The sequence below is a fragment of the Glossina fuscipes genome, unplaced genomic scaffold (assembly GCF_014805625.2).
Source record: "Glossina fuscipes isolate IAEA_lab_2018 unplaced genomic scaffold, Yale_Gfus_2 26, whole genome shotgun sequence".
Taxonomy (NCBI): Eukaryota; Metazoa; Arthropoda; class Insecta; order Diptera; family Glossinidae; genus Glossina; species Glossina fuscipes.
Window position 1 is genome coordinate 1626912 of NW_023998421.1, and position 18975 is coordinate 1645886.

The window sequence follows — 18975 nt, forward strand, 5'->3', positions numbered from 1 at the left end:
TGAGCTGCAAACATTCTCGGACATTAAACGTTTTGTGGGAAATTTGCCTTAATTATAAGCTTTCTTATGGTATTTTGTGCATTAAAAATCGTAATTGCATCTTGCGGTATGCCATCTGCAACCAAATATTTGCGGAGAGTAAGTCAAAACAACTTTCTTTTAAAAAGGCTATAAAATTGATAAATAATAGGGCATATTACTAACCACAGACAAATAAATAAATTAATTCATCTCAGACACATGCACAAGCTTAGAAGCGTGAACAAATTTCTCATCATCATTTAACAACATTTTATTGATTTTTTCGTTTCTATTTGCATATTTTATTGAAAATCTTTGCATTCTTGATTGTATCGATTTGTACATTTTCGAACCTTTTCAATTGAATATGCTTCAAGTCAATCATAAAATTTAGTCAAGTGCAAGAAATTCACTTATTTCCGTTTATTTAAACATGTTACGAAATTTTGTACATGTCTTTGAAATGACTTCATTGCATTCTAATTAATGTTTGCTTAGGTTTTTATTCTTTATGTGCAATCAAAACCAAACGTTAAGCGATCCAAAGACTTATGCATACATTTATTGATACACGAACACTTATTTTATTTATAAAGCAGTCAGAGTAAATACTTTAGATATTAAAGACAATGCCAGCAATTTTTGGCTAAATATAATTTATTTGTTAAAATTCGGATCATTATGTCAGCAGTCACCCTTAAACCATTTGATTAAGGAAAATAAAATTTTGTAGTGAAAATTTGCGCTTTTTTAAACTTCTTCTGCTTAAGCAATTTCAAGTCTCATGTCGATTTTTATTGATGCGGACGGGACCCGAAATAGTTTCTTGTCAAATATAATTTTTGTTAGTCTGCGATGGAAAAAAACTACACATCTTTACGTTTGTATGTATTCTGTATAAGTTCGCAATTAATTTAATTTGCGATACACAGCTCAAACATCGGGTTTAAACAAAATTTCCTATAAAAAAAATTGAATTATTAAACGATAGCTAAAGGTATTAATATTATTATTATTGCAATTTATTTAGACCAAAGAAATAGGATGAGCACTAGCAGCTAAGACTATCTTTTTTTTCTTAAGTGCTTAGTTTACTTACAGAGAGAATTATTGTATATATGGTTCTTAACTGAAGGCAGTAACTGCTTTTGAGGCAGAAGTGTAATCAAATATCATTTACTTAGATTAATACTTTCTCAACAGTTGTTCATTCTTGCATGAAATTGCTATTATAGGTGAATTTTCATCACCACATTTAAAACTTAGACTTTTCTGCTCTCGTTTTCCTTATTAGGTTACGATCCAAAAACTAGGCCGAGATAGGCCAAATTTGGTAGAGTTGTATATAAAATTATGTCTCTTTGTTGTGTGAACTTAGTTTTCTTTATCTGAGGGGGATTCCAAAATTGTCCCAGCCGGTCCAATATTTCCATACCATTTTATAATGCCGAAATATTACTACTTAGCCACATTTGCCGAGAAATTTTAATAATGACAAATTTTCAGAATAGGGCGTTATATGCGGAGTAGTCAAAAAATTGGACCGGACGATCCGAACTCATTTTCAATAGAGTTCGTCCTTGGGTGAAAACACGTGCTGCAGCTTGAACACAAATTTACGTGGACATATGCCAGACGGACAGATAGTTCTAAATTAATTCAAATTATTTTTCTGAACCGATCAGTATAATAAAAGGCAGGTATATCTTAAACTCTTCTGCCTCTTACATACGACCGCATTAAGTTAACACACCCTGTACCACAAGTGGTGTAGTTTGTCATTTTTATGTTCTTTGGCAAAAATAAGAATTGTATTAAACAATGTAATTTGGGGTATTTGATAGTCAACCCAGTCCGACTATTTTACTTAATCTTTTCACTTCTTTTCGTAGAACGCTTTGTCAACATTCTCCATATACGCTTCAGTTTCTATTGTAACCCCATTCTTTAACACCAATCTTTTCTCTTGTTGCGGCCGTTTGAGATTTGCGAACAGATAATAATAAAGTGAAAAAAAATCGAGTGCGGCAGTAATTCGAATTCAAATTAGAGAATAGACAGTCTTCTGACAGAATTAGGATATCAGTCATCTTTTTTATTTCGCTTTACAAGGTATCCAACATGATTTTTTATGTGTAAACATTCCCTTTGGGCGTTCACTGCCATCCGCGTGATTGACGCCCGTTCGATCTTAGTCGAAGTCAGCAAATCACCTACAAATCGTTAGTTTCAATGGAGAAGAGTTTTTGCAACGTTTTTCCAGCTAAACCTAATGCTGAATGGAACTTTTTTCTATCAAGAACAATGTTTGATCAATGCACGGAATTCGGACTTTTCTATCGTATTGGAAATGACAAAAATACCATCATTTTAACTGCTGTCACTCGTACAGGAATAATCAGGATGACATGAAATTTTCACGGGCGTCGATCGAGATTTCTCTAGAGGCTGCAGGGTGGTCCCAGGCTATGTTGACCAATGTACTGTATGAAGAGGTAATGAGAATAGCGAATAATTCCACTTTTCTTATATCAATTTCGCTCGTCCATGTATTCCTTTCCTTATCGTATTCACCATTTTAGCTTACTACATTGAACGTTAAACACAAATAAGTCGCAATCGGGTTTAATTCAAAAGCAGAATTAGTTACGTGAGAAGACTGGATCCTTTTAAGATGCAAATATGAATTTTGTTCATGATGCACGTGTAACGGATATGTATACTAAAATAGTTTTTAATAATTTTATGGACATACCTTGTAGCCCTTGAGACGTTTACTATAACACCGTCTTTATACCATTGAAATGACATGCGTGGCGAACCTTGAGCCGTGCATGACAAAACAAATTCATTCCCTTCACGTATCGGCTGCTTAGGGCTAACAATCAAGTCCTATAAAAAGAATAAGAGGAAGAAAGAAGATATGAAATCTTGTCCCGTAAACAAACAAGTTTTAACTCACCATTTCATACGTACCGTTAAATTCAAGGGCGGGTTTTCATCAAATAAATGATAATTGGAAACAAGAGTAATATTGCCAATGCGACCACGCTCCACCATGCGAGTGATTGCTTCGCGGATACGCTGCGAATCATCTTTATTGCCAAACATATGAAAAGTGATCTCCAAAGTATCCCGACTTTTCGAAATCAATTCGAAATCGCTGATTTTTGAAACATTAAAATTACGTACCACACGGGTTATCTGCAAAGAAACAAAAATTTTCACTTTTGTAAAACCATATTTGTTTGCCACTTTCTCCAAAGGATCTACCACTTGCTCTATAGTGCTAGCAATTATCCGTCATTTTCCGAAAACCACAAACAAGGATTTATATCTAAACGAATACGACCTTGGATGTGTTGTTTCAAAATTAAGACACGAGCCCTTCTGTGCAGTATTATAATAGCGCTACAGGCACTGTCAGTAGGTAATTGGTAGAGGAGAACAACAGGTTTACCATTTTAACATTTTAAACATAATAAAAGCAATGAAGATTAACGATCACAACGCCTAGTCACGGTTGGTCATGAACCATTCTTACTTCCGCAAATAATGCTGCAATGGATGCAAGACTTATAAGCTTATTATTAAACGTCTCTTGCCAACATTGCGTTATCATGAAATCGACGAAATTCTCGATTTTATAATTTTCAGCTAAAAATTCATTCATCATAATGAACAAAATTGCAATCTATGACATATCAAGAAAATGTCCAAACTGCTACTTTCACAATCCACACTGCTCTAAATTTTAAGCTTACCAACAATATCTATTGATTTTGTAAATAAATTTACAAAGCCTGGAAAGTCTGGTAGCGGAAAATTTAGATCATATGCTCCCTTGTAATGAAAACGCTACCGCACTTAAGATTTGAACTCGCGACCATTGAGTTGTTAGTCGCAATCTTCTGCCTATTGGGGTACTCATGCGGCTAGTATCAAGAACATAAAAAAAAGGCGCAAAAATTAAGCTGTCAACTGTTAAGTTAGACCCATTTTTTACCATAAACTGAATTGATCTAAGCCTGTCTGTCCCTCTATTGTCTGTCCATGTAAATTTGTGTTCAAGCTACGGGTCGCAATTCTTGCGATATTTTGATGAAATTTGCTACAGTGTCTTGAGCCAAGGACGAGTGCTATTAAAAATGGTTTGGATCGGTCCACTTCTTTAATCCCTCCCCCTAAAGTGCCCTATTCTGAAAAGCCGTATATGGAAAACAATTGTAATTTTCAAAATTGGCTAAGTAGTGACTAAGTAGTAGTATTTCGGAATTGGTATGAAAATTTTGGATCGGCTGACGGAATTTTTTGAAGTCATCTCTTAAATAATAAAAACTGTAGTTCCCACGACAAAAACGTCTAATTTTCAATTATATCATAATAGTAAATTAACATATAAAATTAACTGTCTCAAATTTGGACCATCTCGGCTTATTTTTTGTATCCTATGAAGATGAATATTGACCCATTATAGTAATTTCATACAGAAATGAATTCTACGAAATTGGGTCTATCCACGCCTGAATTTGGAACCTGCTTTATGTAAGCATTAAACTTGTACTACATTAGGTCGCGTTTTGGACCCGCTTCCGCAAAAAGACGCACTTGAAAAATATGCCTTTATATAGAAACGAGATATAATTTTTGTGTTCCATAATAAAAATAAGAACTGTCGTAGACAATGTGGTGGAGGGTATTTAACGATCGGTCTTCCCCGACTATAATGTTCTTACTTGTTTTTTAAAGGCTTATGTCTAGAGAGAATAGTAAAAAATATTTTACACGAACTATAACCCATCACACGCTATGTACTCTTTTCATTTTTGAAAGAGTATGGTATACACAGCTCTTTGATTTTTACCATAAAGTCAAAGCGTTGCTCATAGAGCAAGGAATGTTTGATGAATGCAGCAACATATCCGCGGGACAATTTGCACATATCTTGAAATTGACACTCTTGCAAAGAAAAGTCAGAGGTTTCAATATTAAGAAGGAAAGGAATAAATCGGTCACAATTTATTAAAATATCTGTTAGTCTAATCCTTTCATCCTGCGGAAGACGGTAAGAAGAGATATAATACTATCGGCTTAAATTGAAGTAGTTATGGTTTATCAGGCTTGCACAAAGTCTTTAAATGCTTTAACCAAATCTTACATGTATTCATACAAAATAAAAATTTTAACTCCTTAGCATAACAATTGTCACAACATTAACACCAATGTATAGAAAAAAAAAAACAAAAAAAACGAAAACCAATCGGGAGCTCTTCTATATCACGTTTGATGAGATTATTTTTAATAAAGCGTTTTCTATACCCAGAATTTGGAAGTTCTGTCTCACGGCCTTTATCATTCTCTACACTGTACATTTTCATAAAATCCATCAACAAACAAACGTTTCGAAGGAAGAGAGAGATGAACAAGTAAGAAAATTGCATTGGGCGGGGTACGAATCTCGCATGCCCTCCACTATGTTTTTCGCATTCTACTCTTCAAGTTCTTTTATTAGATATCCATATCGCTGGTGTTCTTAAAAAAAAAAAATTAATCCCGGTGTCTTCCATGTTCACTTCAAAATTAACCCATTTTTGGCAGATGATATATCTTCATTTAAGGAGTGTACAGAATAGTTTTAAACTTGTTAAGTCTTATTTGCCTTAAGATAAATAAGCATTAAACCTCAAAAAAGTGGAAGAAATTAAATTTAAATACTCGTCACTTTGTGTGGATACAGTTGATAGGTCTCATTTTTGAGTCTACAGAGAAAAGTGTCCCGTAAAGCATATGCCGAAAGTTTCAGCCTTCTAGCTTTAATAATTTCCGAATAACTAGCAAAAATCCAAAAATTTTTTGGTAGAAGAAATGGAGTTGTGTTCAATTTTCGCCCTATTTCGCACTACTGCTCCGACTAATGGGGCCCTCTTTCAGTACCAACCTGCGTGCACAAATTTCCACTGTTTCTACGAAACTTGACGTTGATGTCTTCAATTTTGTGATTAAGAGAGTGTTAACAACACACTGCAACGACACACAGATATGGCTAAATCCACTAAGAATTTCACAATGATCAAGAATATACATATTTAAGAGGGTCTCTGAAGCTTCCTTTTGAATGTTACGTATATTTTGGAAAACAACAAAATGAGTAAAGCCCCGTCTTACAGTTGTGGGCATAAAAACGTTACATATTTTGTTATTATATTGTCTTTGCATGCACTGATTATTACATTCGTCTATTTTCAAAAATACTTCCGTTGATCTGTCAGACTTTATGCATTAGGTAAGGGAAAAAAATCGTGTTGGTTTCTCCAACAGATAGCCTTAGAATCGCCTAAATGCGCTATGGTGCTTTTGAAAATTCATGATCCATGATGATATATGTTAATTAAAATAGAATGTTATAACATTTCCTAATTCTCCACGAACTTCACGAACTTTTATCCTTGTCTTACATAAATAAAAAAAGCATAAATTGAAATCGTACCTAGAGGGAAGTTGTTTATTTTATTTTATCTGCACACAAGAGAGTGCGGTAGTAGTAATAAATATTTACACAGGTGCTCTTTTATTGTTGACGTAATATCGCTGCTGACGAATATGTTACAAATTATTTTCATCTTGTGATTTTCTACATTATTATTACAAATAGTTCTAATTAGCATGTTGTCAGTTCTGTAGAGCAATGAACACAAACGTGCTGGTTACATTTATTGTTACAATTAGAAAGGCTCGAAAGTGAAAAAAACTCATTAGAATTCTGAGCCTTACTTTGCTACCAACTAATACGGAATAATTTAGTTTTATTTCTCAATTGTGTTAACTGTGTAGCAAAGTGATATAAAATGTAAGAATTAGACAAAGCAAAGCTTTCAAAAAATATTTTCGAAAATAGGCGGCCTAAAAATAAATTTAAATTAAACAGTGTTTTCCAAAAGCCAAAGAGAAAAAAGTGAAATGATCAAAAGGCTTTCTATAAAGATCTTATGATATTATTCGGTTGAAAGTTGCTTTAAAGAAGTGTAACTTAAATGCCTCCAATACGGCGTACGAATTTCTAAAAACTTTCGATATTTAAAGTTTCAGGCTCTTAGCTCAAATTATATGTATTTTGTATATATTATAAAATCGCATAATTCTTTTATATTTCCCAACAAAAATATTTATAATCGAGAGTTAAAGGGAAATTACTTTTAATTTTCAAGCGACTTTCTTTCATCAACCTTATCATCCCATTATTTTAATATTTATAAAATTATATCAAAAACCCATTCCAAACACTATGGTCATGCAAAGAGCACTATTAAATACTCTACCCTACTTCGCCTAATACAATTCTTCGCCTTTTTCTGTGAGAAGATTGACATTTTATTATTGCGTCTTGCTACAGAATCGGTTCTTAAGTCCGCCCTTTCTATATGTCAGATATTTTCATCACTTCGGTTAACAACAATACATTTTTTGCTCGTAAGCAGTTATTACTTAAAAGGATCACATCTACTTATGTATTGATGTACAAAAAACTTTAAACTCAACTAACTTTAATATCCGTTAGTGATTAGTTTTTTGATTTTCAAACGATTTCTGCACTGTTGGTCACAACGTCGTGGAGAAATAAAGCAATCTAAACTCAGCGTTTGGTATGAGAAAGTTTGGCTAGATTTACCCGCATGGCAGAAATGAAGGCACGAATATTATGAAAGAGAGAAGAAAGCGATAAAAGATTACAAGGATTTGACGGCGATTGACATTCTACAAGTAAATGAAGAGAGTTTAGTCGGATAAAAAGAGGCTGACGGTTAAAGAGGCGAACTGATTTGTATATTTAACGAACTTTCCGATACACACAAAGATGTTCAGAACAATTAAAGAACCGACATATTCTTAGAAAAAAGTGTATTTGAAGATGTTTACACTTATTGATCCTAAAGTGTAGTAGACGATGATTTGAAATGTCCTATCAATCAGAAAGCCACGGCTTGTTTATGTTGAGATGACGGGGGCCAGAGTTCTTCGCCATGTATACATTTCTCAACTGTGCTAAGTATGAATATGAAGTAACTGTAATGACGTTAAGATAAGACAGAATGCGGTAATGATTGCAAAGAGGCAGAAGGAATTTCTTTACTTAAAGCGCTTATGATGTGCGAACATATTTTGCAAAAGTGACTCTGCGACATAATCTTATTATACGTTACGCATTTTATGATTTTTCGTTCAATTTATTTGTTATCAACTTACTTTTCTTTGCTTGGCACTTGAAAGGTCTTTCAGTCAATCAAAGAATCATGGGATCAACGGCAGAGAATTAAAACGTTCTCCCATCCTTTGTGTGGCTAATGAATGTGCATGCCAAGCTTTATAAAGTGTATAGTGTACACCACCATAAGTAGGGTCTCAAGAATGTGGTTATATCGAACTTGTGACTTACGCTTTTACCTAGTTTTTATATACCATGAGGAAGTGAAATAATTTGCCAAAAAAAATGGAAACTTTAAAGATATGTGTGTAAGACTGATATGAAACTTAATTTTTTTCCGTAATCCGTGCGTGAATGTAAAAATAGTCCAGATAGGCTTACCCTACCTACCTGATTTACTTACAAAATAATTTTCATACATTTGACAGAGAAGCTTCACTCTGAGCGTCGTTTTGTCGTATGCTTACGTCGAACACCTCATGTGGTAAGTAGGTATAATTAGATTTGTGGGGATGGAGAGTGACTTAGGACTAACACTAACACTAATCGACAAAGAGTTCGGACATCACTGTAAAAGTAAGCCTTTATATAGCGACTTAAATAAATGTTGAAACTTCATGACAAAAATGAGTGCTGCACTGCATTAAGAGAAATGATAGAACGGTCGCGACCTCGCTTAAATTTTGTGTATAATTTATTCCTATTTCCATTAGTAGAGCTTAAGTGACCTCAAGCTTTCCACGCCAATCTGAAAATGCTTTCTTTTTTTTCAACCTCCAAAATTATTCAAAATATGTTACATATTACGGACCAATTATTGTTCGCATTACAAGTAATTTTTCATAATTTTTACAAAAAAATTAAAAAAAAAAGCAGTATAAGGTATTCGCAGGAGACGTACGGCTTCACTTCAACAAGTAATCTGAACGCATGACAAGAGCGTCTTTAATAAACAAATCTGGCGTTAAGATGATAACCAAGCGCATCTAGAGCAGGATTGCAGGCAAAGTTAATCATAGGCGCGGGGCCACACATCAACACAAAGGTAGACTCGTTGGCCGGAAAGAGATGCGTCCTAATCATTTCGTCATTGACAAAGCCAATGCTATACGGCCAGCCTTCAACGGCTTTATCAACAGTGTACCAAACTTTAAATTTCTTTGAATGTTTTTGTGCTAAATCATCCAATTCATTACGTAGGAGGATATCCTCCTCACTCTGATTAGCGAATAGTAAAGCCAGTTCAGTGGCATCCTTTTCGCCTCGCTTCAATATATCACGAATTAACTGCAGCATGGGGGTAATACCTGTACCGCCCGCAATCATATTCACTCGTTTGGCTGTTGCTGTTTTCGGAGGACCTTTGCGCAACTTTTTAATCAAGAAATTCCCGTTGCCCGTATATTGTAAACGACCCGATGGCCCACAAACCGAGATTTTATCCCCGATTCTCATTTTTTCTAAATGCTGCGTCAATTTTCCGCCAGCTGGAAATTTAAGATGTGTATCTTTGAAGTAAATCTTTATTACAAGGTCCACATAACCGACATCGTCGTCTGACGAAATTGGGGTGTAGGGACGTGTGACTAAATCATTGTCGATAGTAGCTATCAGGTGAATATGATGACCAACTGGCACACCTAGTATATGCTGGTGAGATGGCAAACCAAAGCGGAAGCGACGGGTATCATGACTGATGATTTCCTTTTCAATCAAAGGCAATTGATACTTATCGTTAGCGTCGACTAAAGTGCGCAAGCGCACGGTTCTATTTGGTTCTGGCCGGGGCTTCTTTGCCGCCTTCTTATTAATCAAATAGTGAATTATGGCTGCACCAACCACTACAGCAATAACGCTGGCAGCAACAGGAATAATATGATTTTCATATGATGAACCGGCCATTGCGGTTGGTGGTGATAGCAATAAAATTATGACAACAACAATAATGAAAATTTTACCAAAAATATAAGTATTTGCACTTTGGAAATTCGACAATTAACACCGACCGATTTATGTTCTATTGCATGAGCGACGCGATTCCACAATCAAAATACACGATTCATATAAATTTTATTTGTTCGTATTTTTTTTTTTTTGTTTTGTTTATTTTCTTGAACGGATTATGTCGTTTTTCTCAATTATGTCAACACTTTTGATATAAGAACCGATGACAGTTGTCTGTCTTATTCGAAAAATTTTCTAAAGACGTTTCCCCGTTTACTTCTTTTGAATTCGCTGGACTTTATTAGAAGTTTGAAAATTTCTTGGCCTCCTGACGGTTTATTGCTGTTTTTCTTCTCATAAAATATGAGTGAAACAGCAATTTAAATACATCTCCACTTATGGAAAATGATGTCAAAAGACGAAAGACACATGACATAACAATAATCCGTCTGTGTTGGGGGAAAGGAAATATGCAGAGTTGTAAACCTAATGCATAATAATTGTAAAGGAAGCGTAGCAAAAAAAGCTGTAAACCGAATAAAGTTACTTTCCAGTTGAACTGACTGTGACTGTAATACTTCTTTCAATGGTATGAATAATAATTGTTTTCATCCCGAGTAAAATCGAAAATTGTGGGCCGGATATATAGCGAAAAATTCCGCAAAGTTTTCGAATAGGAAAATAAGTCTTAACAAAAAACAAATGTGAATGTACGCAACCACAAGAAGGGCTCGAGATAGACTCATCTAATATCGATATTTACAAATTTGTCTGTCTGTTTTGTATTCTTGTTCGCAATTTTGAAATTTTTTATGAGATTTGTTATACTGACGTGTTTTCGCCAAAGGAAGAATGCTCTTGAAAATGATTGGGAATGGACCACATTTTAGACTAGTTTCCATGTAATGCCTTTTTCATCGTTTTATCATTAGCTGTAGTGTGGTGTAGGGTAGTTTACGGTCAGCTGTGTCCAATTATAATGCTTGAAAAATAAGCCGATAACTCCAATATCTTAACTAAACTGTGTCTCATATATGTATGGTAATCTAGAATATACTTTTTTAAAGCTTCTAAAGCGTACAAATTTTATTCGCGAAAGAAGTTAAACTTAAAGTCAAGGTACAAAACATTTGAGAGCTTAATACATAATTAATAAGCAGTACGTTTATGGTCCCTTAAAAAGAAAAGACATCCTATCAATAATGCCAGGTGTAGTGTTTCTAGTTGTTGTGCCAACAGCTAATTTTGAACGCGAGCTGATCTTTGGTAAGTGTTTCCGAATAAATTATAAAATACAAAACAAAATTAAGTAAAATATATAAAGTCCTTTTCCATGTAAGTTATCCTCATCTATCCCACTATCTCACGCGGCATGAGTTCGATATTTGTTTCGAGGCAGCTAAGACTGGCTTTTGACTGTATTCAAAAAATTCTGAATTGAAGTATCCTTAATATTTGCACGCTAATAACCATCACAGGCTTCGTTAGCGTAAGATTGGCGTACACCAGTCTGCCCTATCGTCCATCCGTGCTTTTGGGCGAAATCATCGAAGAGTCCAACACGAGTTAGATTGATATACAAGTTGACAAAAATATATCTTAGGGCCGTAAGCGTGATGTTAGATATGGACCTGATCGTTCCATAATTAAAAAAACTTTGATGTATTAATTGAAAGACTCTCCACAATTAATTCGGTTTTAGCATTTGAGTTTTTCGTTTACGTCGGTTTCTATTAAAATTTAGGCAAATTTTTATGTATTTCTGTTTTTATCTCTGATTTTTCTGTCAGGTAGCAATCACGAGTTGCTACCACCTGCAGGCAAAACACCAAGTACATGTGGCACACCTGCGGCAAGGAGTGGAAACAACTTAAATATCAATCTTCCGGAAAATAACAAAGCCATACTGCGATTAGAAGTCGAACTACGTGACAAACATGCACCTAAATATCGAAGAGGAGGTGGCATTGGACGAGTTGGAGGTCGCGGCATTGTCGGTGGTGCAGGTGCTCGCAATCTTCCACAGCAAATTTTCGATAAGAAGGATTTTGCTGTGGTGCCTTTGGAAAAGGTACACTGCATTCAATTGAATTCATAAAAGTCACGAGATTAAGCCGAACACGCCGAAGCACACATCTATGCATAATAAAGCAAGCTGATGTATATTGTCAGAAATTGGAGGGATACTTCCGTGGCGAGTGTTCACCGCCTAAAGCTTAATTTTCTTTTTAGGGTTATGAATTTATTATTTTTGCCCGTTTTTTTTATTGGAGGCTTGATGTCGCTTAATTTTCCAGGTTCTCGAAGAACTTCTCTCCAAGCTTGAAATTGAACATGTTACATGGACGACGAGCAAAAAGGGTTACTTTCATCATGTTGTATTTCCCTTACAATCAGGTGATCCTTGTGAGACAACTTTACATTGCTTGACCGAACTTGGTATTGGCACCAAATTGCATTCCAGTGTTAGGTAAGTGTTAAACAGCATCGCACGATTTGCATTTACTGCAAAACGCGAATTACACTCAATTTGTGCTGAATCTTATCCACGATATTTCAGAGCAAGTTCAGGAGAAAAAGAAAATCTATTCATATATCGTGTTGATATCGTACATCGCATATAATTTAAACCATACTTTCATGTTATTTGGCAGCACTTTGTGAGCAGTTTGACATAATAACGACGATATTTATGTGCTCCACCTTATGTGTATATATTAGTCGGATAATTATTAACTCTTCTTTTGGCCCGATGTCTATAAAACGTATTCGAGTTTAAAAAAAAAGATCAGTCTTTTGTTCAGTCGGTCTATTTGTTTTGAGTGATAAGAATGTATTAACACAACATTTGTGGCCAAAGTTTCCAATGGAAGGCAAGCACGACAAATAAAGTTATTTAAATAGATCTCAGAATTGAGCATGTATACTGCTAGAGTCCCAGCAGTATGCATTAAATATATTTATTATTTGGTACTCGAAGTCTAGCTTGCAATTTTACCTTGAAACTGTACACAACTGATTTTTACCCTTACCATCACTTGTCCTTGTTAAGAAAACAAAAAAGAAATGTTTGAGGCAATGAAGAGCATCGAACTGGGGGAATTTTCAAGGTGCATAGTTTTGTTCTCTAATTAATGAAAATGTCATTAAATTTATTTGCAGTGTTCTCCCTTGCAGCGTTAGCTATGATTCGTTAACAATCAATGTTGCCGATGAAGTTAGGTAAGCAATTTAATAATAATTATTTTTCATTTTCTTTATAAAATGCATAAGCTGTCAAAACTTTGAAATGACTTGTGATTAAAATAAAAAGGACGTTTCTAATGAACGATTGCGTGTTGTTGTTACGAATTCATTTACTATTCGTAGGAATCAAGGTAATAACAAAGTATGTACACGTCCTTGTGTCGCAAAATAATTACTATGTCAATGTGAAGAAATTTGTTGAGTATGCCAACATCAAAGCGATAAAGATGGATTAGATGTTTGATCAGAGTAGTTTCATTTCCATGCACACCATAGCTTATCGTATTACTTAATTCCTAGTACTAATAAGGTTTTTCTTATTTTATGGGTTTAATGGTGAAAACAAAGAGTATTCTTTTATCTCTTTTATAGTGAATCGCTAGATCGGGAAGAAGAACTTTCTAGATGGAATAGCTTTGTGGATTCAATAAAATCAAAGTTAACCGTTAAACAAGTGGTCGATGGTGTGCGGGCTGGCGGCTCATTATCTTTCGACTATATTTTGCTTATTGTAACGGCAGAGTAAGTATGTCAAAAAAAAAAAAAAAACAATACTTAGTCTCTCAATGAAAAGAAACCGTTCACTTCTCTGATAGTAAATGAAGTAAATGTCCGCGAGTGATTTTGCTTGTACCTACGATTCTTAACATTGTAATACCAATTAATGTTTGCAGTTCTTTGGCAGCCTTGGGTTTAGTAGAAAATAATGCGCCAAATATAACTGCAGCCATGTTAGTGTCCCCGCTAATGGGTCCGGTGATGTCTATTACGTTCGGCACCATCATATCTGATCGCGAGTTAATGGTAAGTAAGTTTGGAAATTTTCATAGAAATACTTACTAAACGCTTTACACAATCTTAAGGAAATTTCATTCACCTTTCTTTGAATTTTTGAATATTCGCGTCTTTTATGCGTGCACCAGTTCTAAGATCAATGTCTTCAATAATATGAGTTTGATCAAAGAGCGTGCATTGGTACATTGATTTCAAAGTTTTGAAGCTTTAAAGTTTGTGATCACTATCAAATTCTGAATCAAATCCGTCCGTCCGTCCTTAATCAGTTTGGTCGTCTGTTCCTCTGCCCGTCTGTATAATATAAAGGAGGTTTTCGTTTTCGGTTAATTGGACACACGACAAGAATTTCCATGCATATTCTACAAGAATTAAAAAATCACTTTATCTTCCGGAAAAGGCGGATTTGAAGGTAAGTGCAATAAATTAAGAGCATTGTTTAAAACGTCTGTCGAAAAATGGACAACAATAATAAAAGCCAACTGTCGAACTTACCTATCTCCCAAACCAAATCGAAATATTCCTTATAAGGCATTTAAAAGGCCAGTGTACAACTGTTTACTTGGAATATGTAAATCGCTACTAATGGATACCACAAATTTAGCCCAAAATTAATACAATTTTCTTTAGATATTAAACGGACAACAATTCTTCTTCAAAATTGATATCGCTTGTATAAAAATTGAATTTAATGTTGCCATCATGAGAATCTAACACACGCACTATAACATAACATTCAATACTCAGGATATTATTATAATAGCCCCCCCTCCTAGTTAAGTGAACAGTTTCGAAATTTTTGAAATATTATTGCCAGTGGTATGGACATGTTTGGTGAGAATCGATCGATGATTCGCACTTAAGTTGTAATTGAAGCACAAAAGTTATTAAAAAATCAAGACATGTTTCTGTTGTTAAGTGATGTTCAAATTATGTTACATAAGGTTTACAACTTTGTGTGGCAATAGAATGAACGAGAACTTCTTAAAGTGCATAAAATGTTGAAACTTTATTACATATCTGTGCAGCAATCCGTTGGCATTTACGTAAATATAACGTGTATAAATAAAAATTAAGTTTCCTGTGCTTTTATTAAAACTCGTAAAAACAAAAACAAAAAAAAAAAGTAGGGAATGAAAACCCGAGTTCAATAAACTTTTAACTACATGAGCAGACATAAATTATGCACACATCTGTGCGTTATGAGTTATGAATTATGTTTTTAGAAGGGCTCTTTAAAGCGTTTTATAAGGTTTGATTCATGCATACGCATACATATACATGTATGTAAAAATTGTCATTAATAAATGTGGATTTTTCTAAAGTCTATCTGCATCCATACGTTTTTATTCGACTAAGTGATATATATGTTAAATAATTTTCTTCTTTTTTTTTTTTTTTTTTGATGACTAAATCATTTTCAGCTGAAATTCAGGGATCGTTTACTATAATTCGGAAAACACAAGTACATCAGATTTTGTTGTGCTGCCGAATAAAGTCCTCTGCATGCTGTTACGCTTTCGAAACGAAAGCTCTTATGTATAAAATTTCGTTTTATAAAAACGTGTCAACATTTTGCTTTATTTTCTTCTTTTTTTTTTTTTTTTTTCTTTATATTTTAATTGAATATTGCCGTAACAACTTGTTCTTAAAAAGAAAGCTTCGAAATAAATGTTAGATCGTCTTAAAAACTTAAGTGTAAATGAATAGTCGCTTAGAAATTTATGAAAAGAATTTGAAACAAAGGGTAAGCTACACTCGGCTAAGGCAGCATTTTCTAATATATATGCAATGAACTTTTGTAATTACAAAAGTGTAAACGAGTATCCGTATTCGAATTCGTCACGTCTTATATAGGTTTGTCATATTTTTAGAAAATTCAAGAGCATATCATATTTCACGGAGTGGGCATAAGTTAGATGAACGAGAGCCAAATTCAAGTTTTAAACCGCGAGTCGACATTTTTCTCTATCAATCAAAACTGAAAAATTCTTTTTTTACGCGAAACCGCGTTTGGAACTTGCTGCCGTAGATAAAGGACAAATTGTATGCATATACTTTTAGTTTTCACAAGCCAGCTTTTGTATTCATTTATCTCACTTGCAATATGGGAAAAAGCTGTAAAGAGTATTGTGAGGGCTTTATTGGCAAAAAAGTCCAATGTTTTATATTAGTTTGGGGAAAAAGAAATCCATTATTTTTTCGGTAGATGGCTGCACTGATAGATTTCTCGTAAAATATCGATCAAACAATTTCGGATTTATGCTCGTTGGAAAGGTGGCATTTCGCAGTAAAAAAAATTCTTTTGCTGTTTTTGAATGGTGTTTATGGTTCCGATACTGTAACAGCCTATTATGTGCAATTTTGGTTTCGTAGATTCCGTTTAGGAATTTTTGATGTTAAAGATGCACCTCGCACAGGTAGGCCGGTCGTCGAAAATGTCGATAAAATCGGAGAAATGATCGAAGTTGACCGGCATGTTAGCAGTCGTAACATCGACCAGGAGCTAAAAATCGACCATAAAACAGTTTTAAACCATTTACACAAAGCTGGATTCGAAAAGAAGCTCGATGTTTGGGTGCCACACCAATTAACAGAAAAAAACATGATGGATTGAATTTCCATCTGCGAAGCGTTGGCCAAACAGAATGAGATAGACCCATTTCTTAAACGGATGGTGACTGGAGATGAGAAATGGATCACATACGATAACCCTGTGCGAAAACGATCGTGGTCAAAGAGCGGTGAAGCACCTCAAACGGCCAGGAAGGTTTTGCTATGCATTTGGTGCGACTGGAAGGGGATTATCTATTATGAGTTGCTTCCATATGGCCAAACGCTAAATTCTGATCTCTACTGTCAACAAGCGGACCGTTTGAAGATAGCGATTGACCAGAAACGGCCAGAATTGGCCAACAGGAGAGGTGTCGTGTTCCACCAGGACAACTACAGTGACTCGCCAGAAACTTCGGGAGCTTGGTTGGGAAGTTTTAATGCATCCGCCATACAGTCCGGACTTGGCACCAAGCGATTATCATCTTTTTCTTGCATTGCAAAATTTCTTTAATAATAAAAAATTGGACTCTAGGGAGGATTGTGAAAATCGACTACTAGAGTTTTTTGCAAATAGAGACCAGGACTTCTATGAGAGAGGCATTTCTCACTGGATCGTACACTTTAGCATCGTACGTAAGCTGGTGATAGATGTCAATTTTTATTTATTAATTTTATTTTCTGAAAGGCCTTTCGTTAAATCGAATTTACCCATTGATCGATTGGAAGTTTAAATTATGTTATAGAATTAAAGCTTATATCAAAAAAAAAAAAAAAAATTAAGCAAGCAATTTAGCAAAAACTTACTATCTAAATAAATAAATCAATTTAAAATTTTTATGCTGCTCGCAAATGTAAACATGCGGCGTCAAGCTATTCTGCGGTAAAATGAAATATAGTTAATTGGAAATATTTGAAAAATTTTCCAAAATATAAAAAACGTAAGACAATTATTTTCAAGCTCTGGCCGAATCTTTCACATTGCCTAACTTTGAATAAAAAAAAAAAACAAAAAAAGTGAAAATTGGATACCGCATAATAGCGAGGGAGTGCAGGCGATATTTGCCGTTTCTACATATCATTCATCCCTCATGTTATGCACGTGGAAATTTTTATTTTTGTATCTGATGTAATTTAGAGATGTTCGCAGTTTACCACACATATTACAAAAACGACCAAGTTTAGATCGCATGAGAATTTTATAATTTTTCCAAGATTATATACGTTTCATACAGATTCCGATCGTCTTCCTCGCTGTTGCAAATGTTTTAAAACAACTAATACAACATTTTAGCGAAACAAATGTATATAAATATCTTCACTTTCCGATCATACTCGTATAAAGCGGAGCTATATTACCATTGCAATGTACAGTGGAAAAATCTATCAAAAGTCCTCTTTGCGTTCTATAAGTGATCTTTCAACGATATACGTCATTTTAAAGTTGGCGCCTTTCTGCAGTGATATCCGACAAGTAAAAACACATAGAAACCATTGGTCACTTGCAAAACGCACTCAAGTTTTGAAAAGAAAAATCTTTACATATTCTTTACATATAAAAAATTTTACATTTTCATCTATCCGAATGCGGGAATAAGCAAAAGATACCGAATAAAAATTATGCGCTTTTGAGCTGACAATGTTATTGAATCATACTTTTTCGAGAGTGCTACTGATTGCAATTCGATGTCACAGGCCATGAGGACGTTTGTTTTCAGTAGGACTGTGCCGTTTACTACACATGAGTTCATGAAATAATTTCTCTCTTAGATGAAAAATTTCAGATGACACTATTTGTTTAAAAATCCTAAATAAGGTTTCAAACTTTCAAATCACAATGGATCACAAACATCTTGCAATGTAAATCCTGACCGAATGCAAAACGAAAATAATCATTCGTCTTCAAATGTTACAAAATCAATATTACAAACTAAGAGACTTAAAGGTATAATGGATTCTGAATTTACAAAAGAGTTACTAAATAACTGTCGCGTTTCTCCAATTTATTCGGCCTCTGCAATGCTGGGCGTGTCCAAGCCTCTAATCTAGACTATTACAGTTAACTGTCATCTAAACTGCCAATCTAATATAATTGACCACTTGACTTGGCTCTTCTACTATAAAAACTTTTACTTACCGCAGAATAAAATTCATTCCGGAAATGGGTTGTGAGATATCGTTACGGAAACGGCATTAAAACACCGTCGAAATTGAACGTA

At 34.5% G+C, this 18975-nt stretch overlaps 3 protein-coding genes across 4 annotated transcripts in view; 1 reads left to right on the forward strand and 2 right to left on the reverse strand.

The window, feature by feature from the left end:
* Positions 1-18975, forward strand: part of LOC119635306 — a 63108-nt gene that overhangs the window by 33469 nt on the left and 10664 nt on the right. Inside the window, exons 1-7 of one of the 2 annotated variants that reach the window (XM_038030065.1) lie at positions 6817-6868; positions 11216-11431; positions 11956-12236; positions 12463-12635; positions 13328-13387; positions 13784-13933; positions 14086-14215. In XM_038030065.1, coding sequence (XP_037885993.1) covers positions 11368-11431; positions 11956-12236; positions 12463-12635; positions 13328-13387; positions 13784-13933; positions 14086-14215 — 858 coding nt within the window. In that variant the 5' untranslated portion in view covers positions 6817-6868; positions 11216-11367. Of the gene's footprint in view, positions 1-6816; positions 6869-11215; positions 11432-11955; positions 12237-12462; positions 12636-13327; positions 13388-13783; positions 13934-14085; positions 14216-18975 lie in introns of those variants that run through there. The other variant, XM_038030066.1, reaches the window with a different exon arrangement.
* Positions 1-18975, reverse strand: part of LOC119635304 — an 84323-nt gene that overhangs the window by 33428 nt on the left and 31920 nt on the right. Inside the window, exons 6-7 of the mRNA XM_038030064.1 lie at positions 2998-3225; positions 2777-2913 (exon numbers count right to left, since the gene is read on the reverse strand). Coding sequence (XP_037885992.1) covers positions 2777-2913; positions 2998-3225 — 365 coding nt within the window. The remainder of the gene's footprint in view (positions 1-2776; positions 2914-2997; positions 3226-18975) is intronic.
* LOC119635307 (NADH-cytochrome b5 reductase 3-like) lies at positions 9094-10123 on the reverse strand. The gene has a single exon (XM_038030067.1). It carries the CDS (start codon positions 10121-10123, stop codon positions 9167-9169), a length of 957 nt encoding a protein of 318 aa, XP_037885995.1. The 3' UTR covers positions 9094-9166.

Bases quoted from the DNA above. Each gene is read 5' to 3' on its own strand.
- LOC119635307 (XM_038030067.1), bottom strand. From the start codon at position 10,123: ATGGCCGGTTCATCATATGAAAATCATATTATTCCTGTTGCTGCCAGC.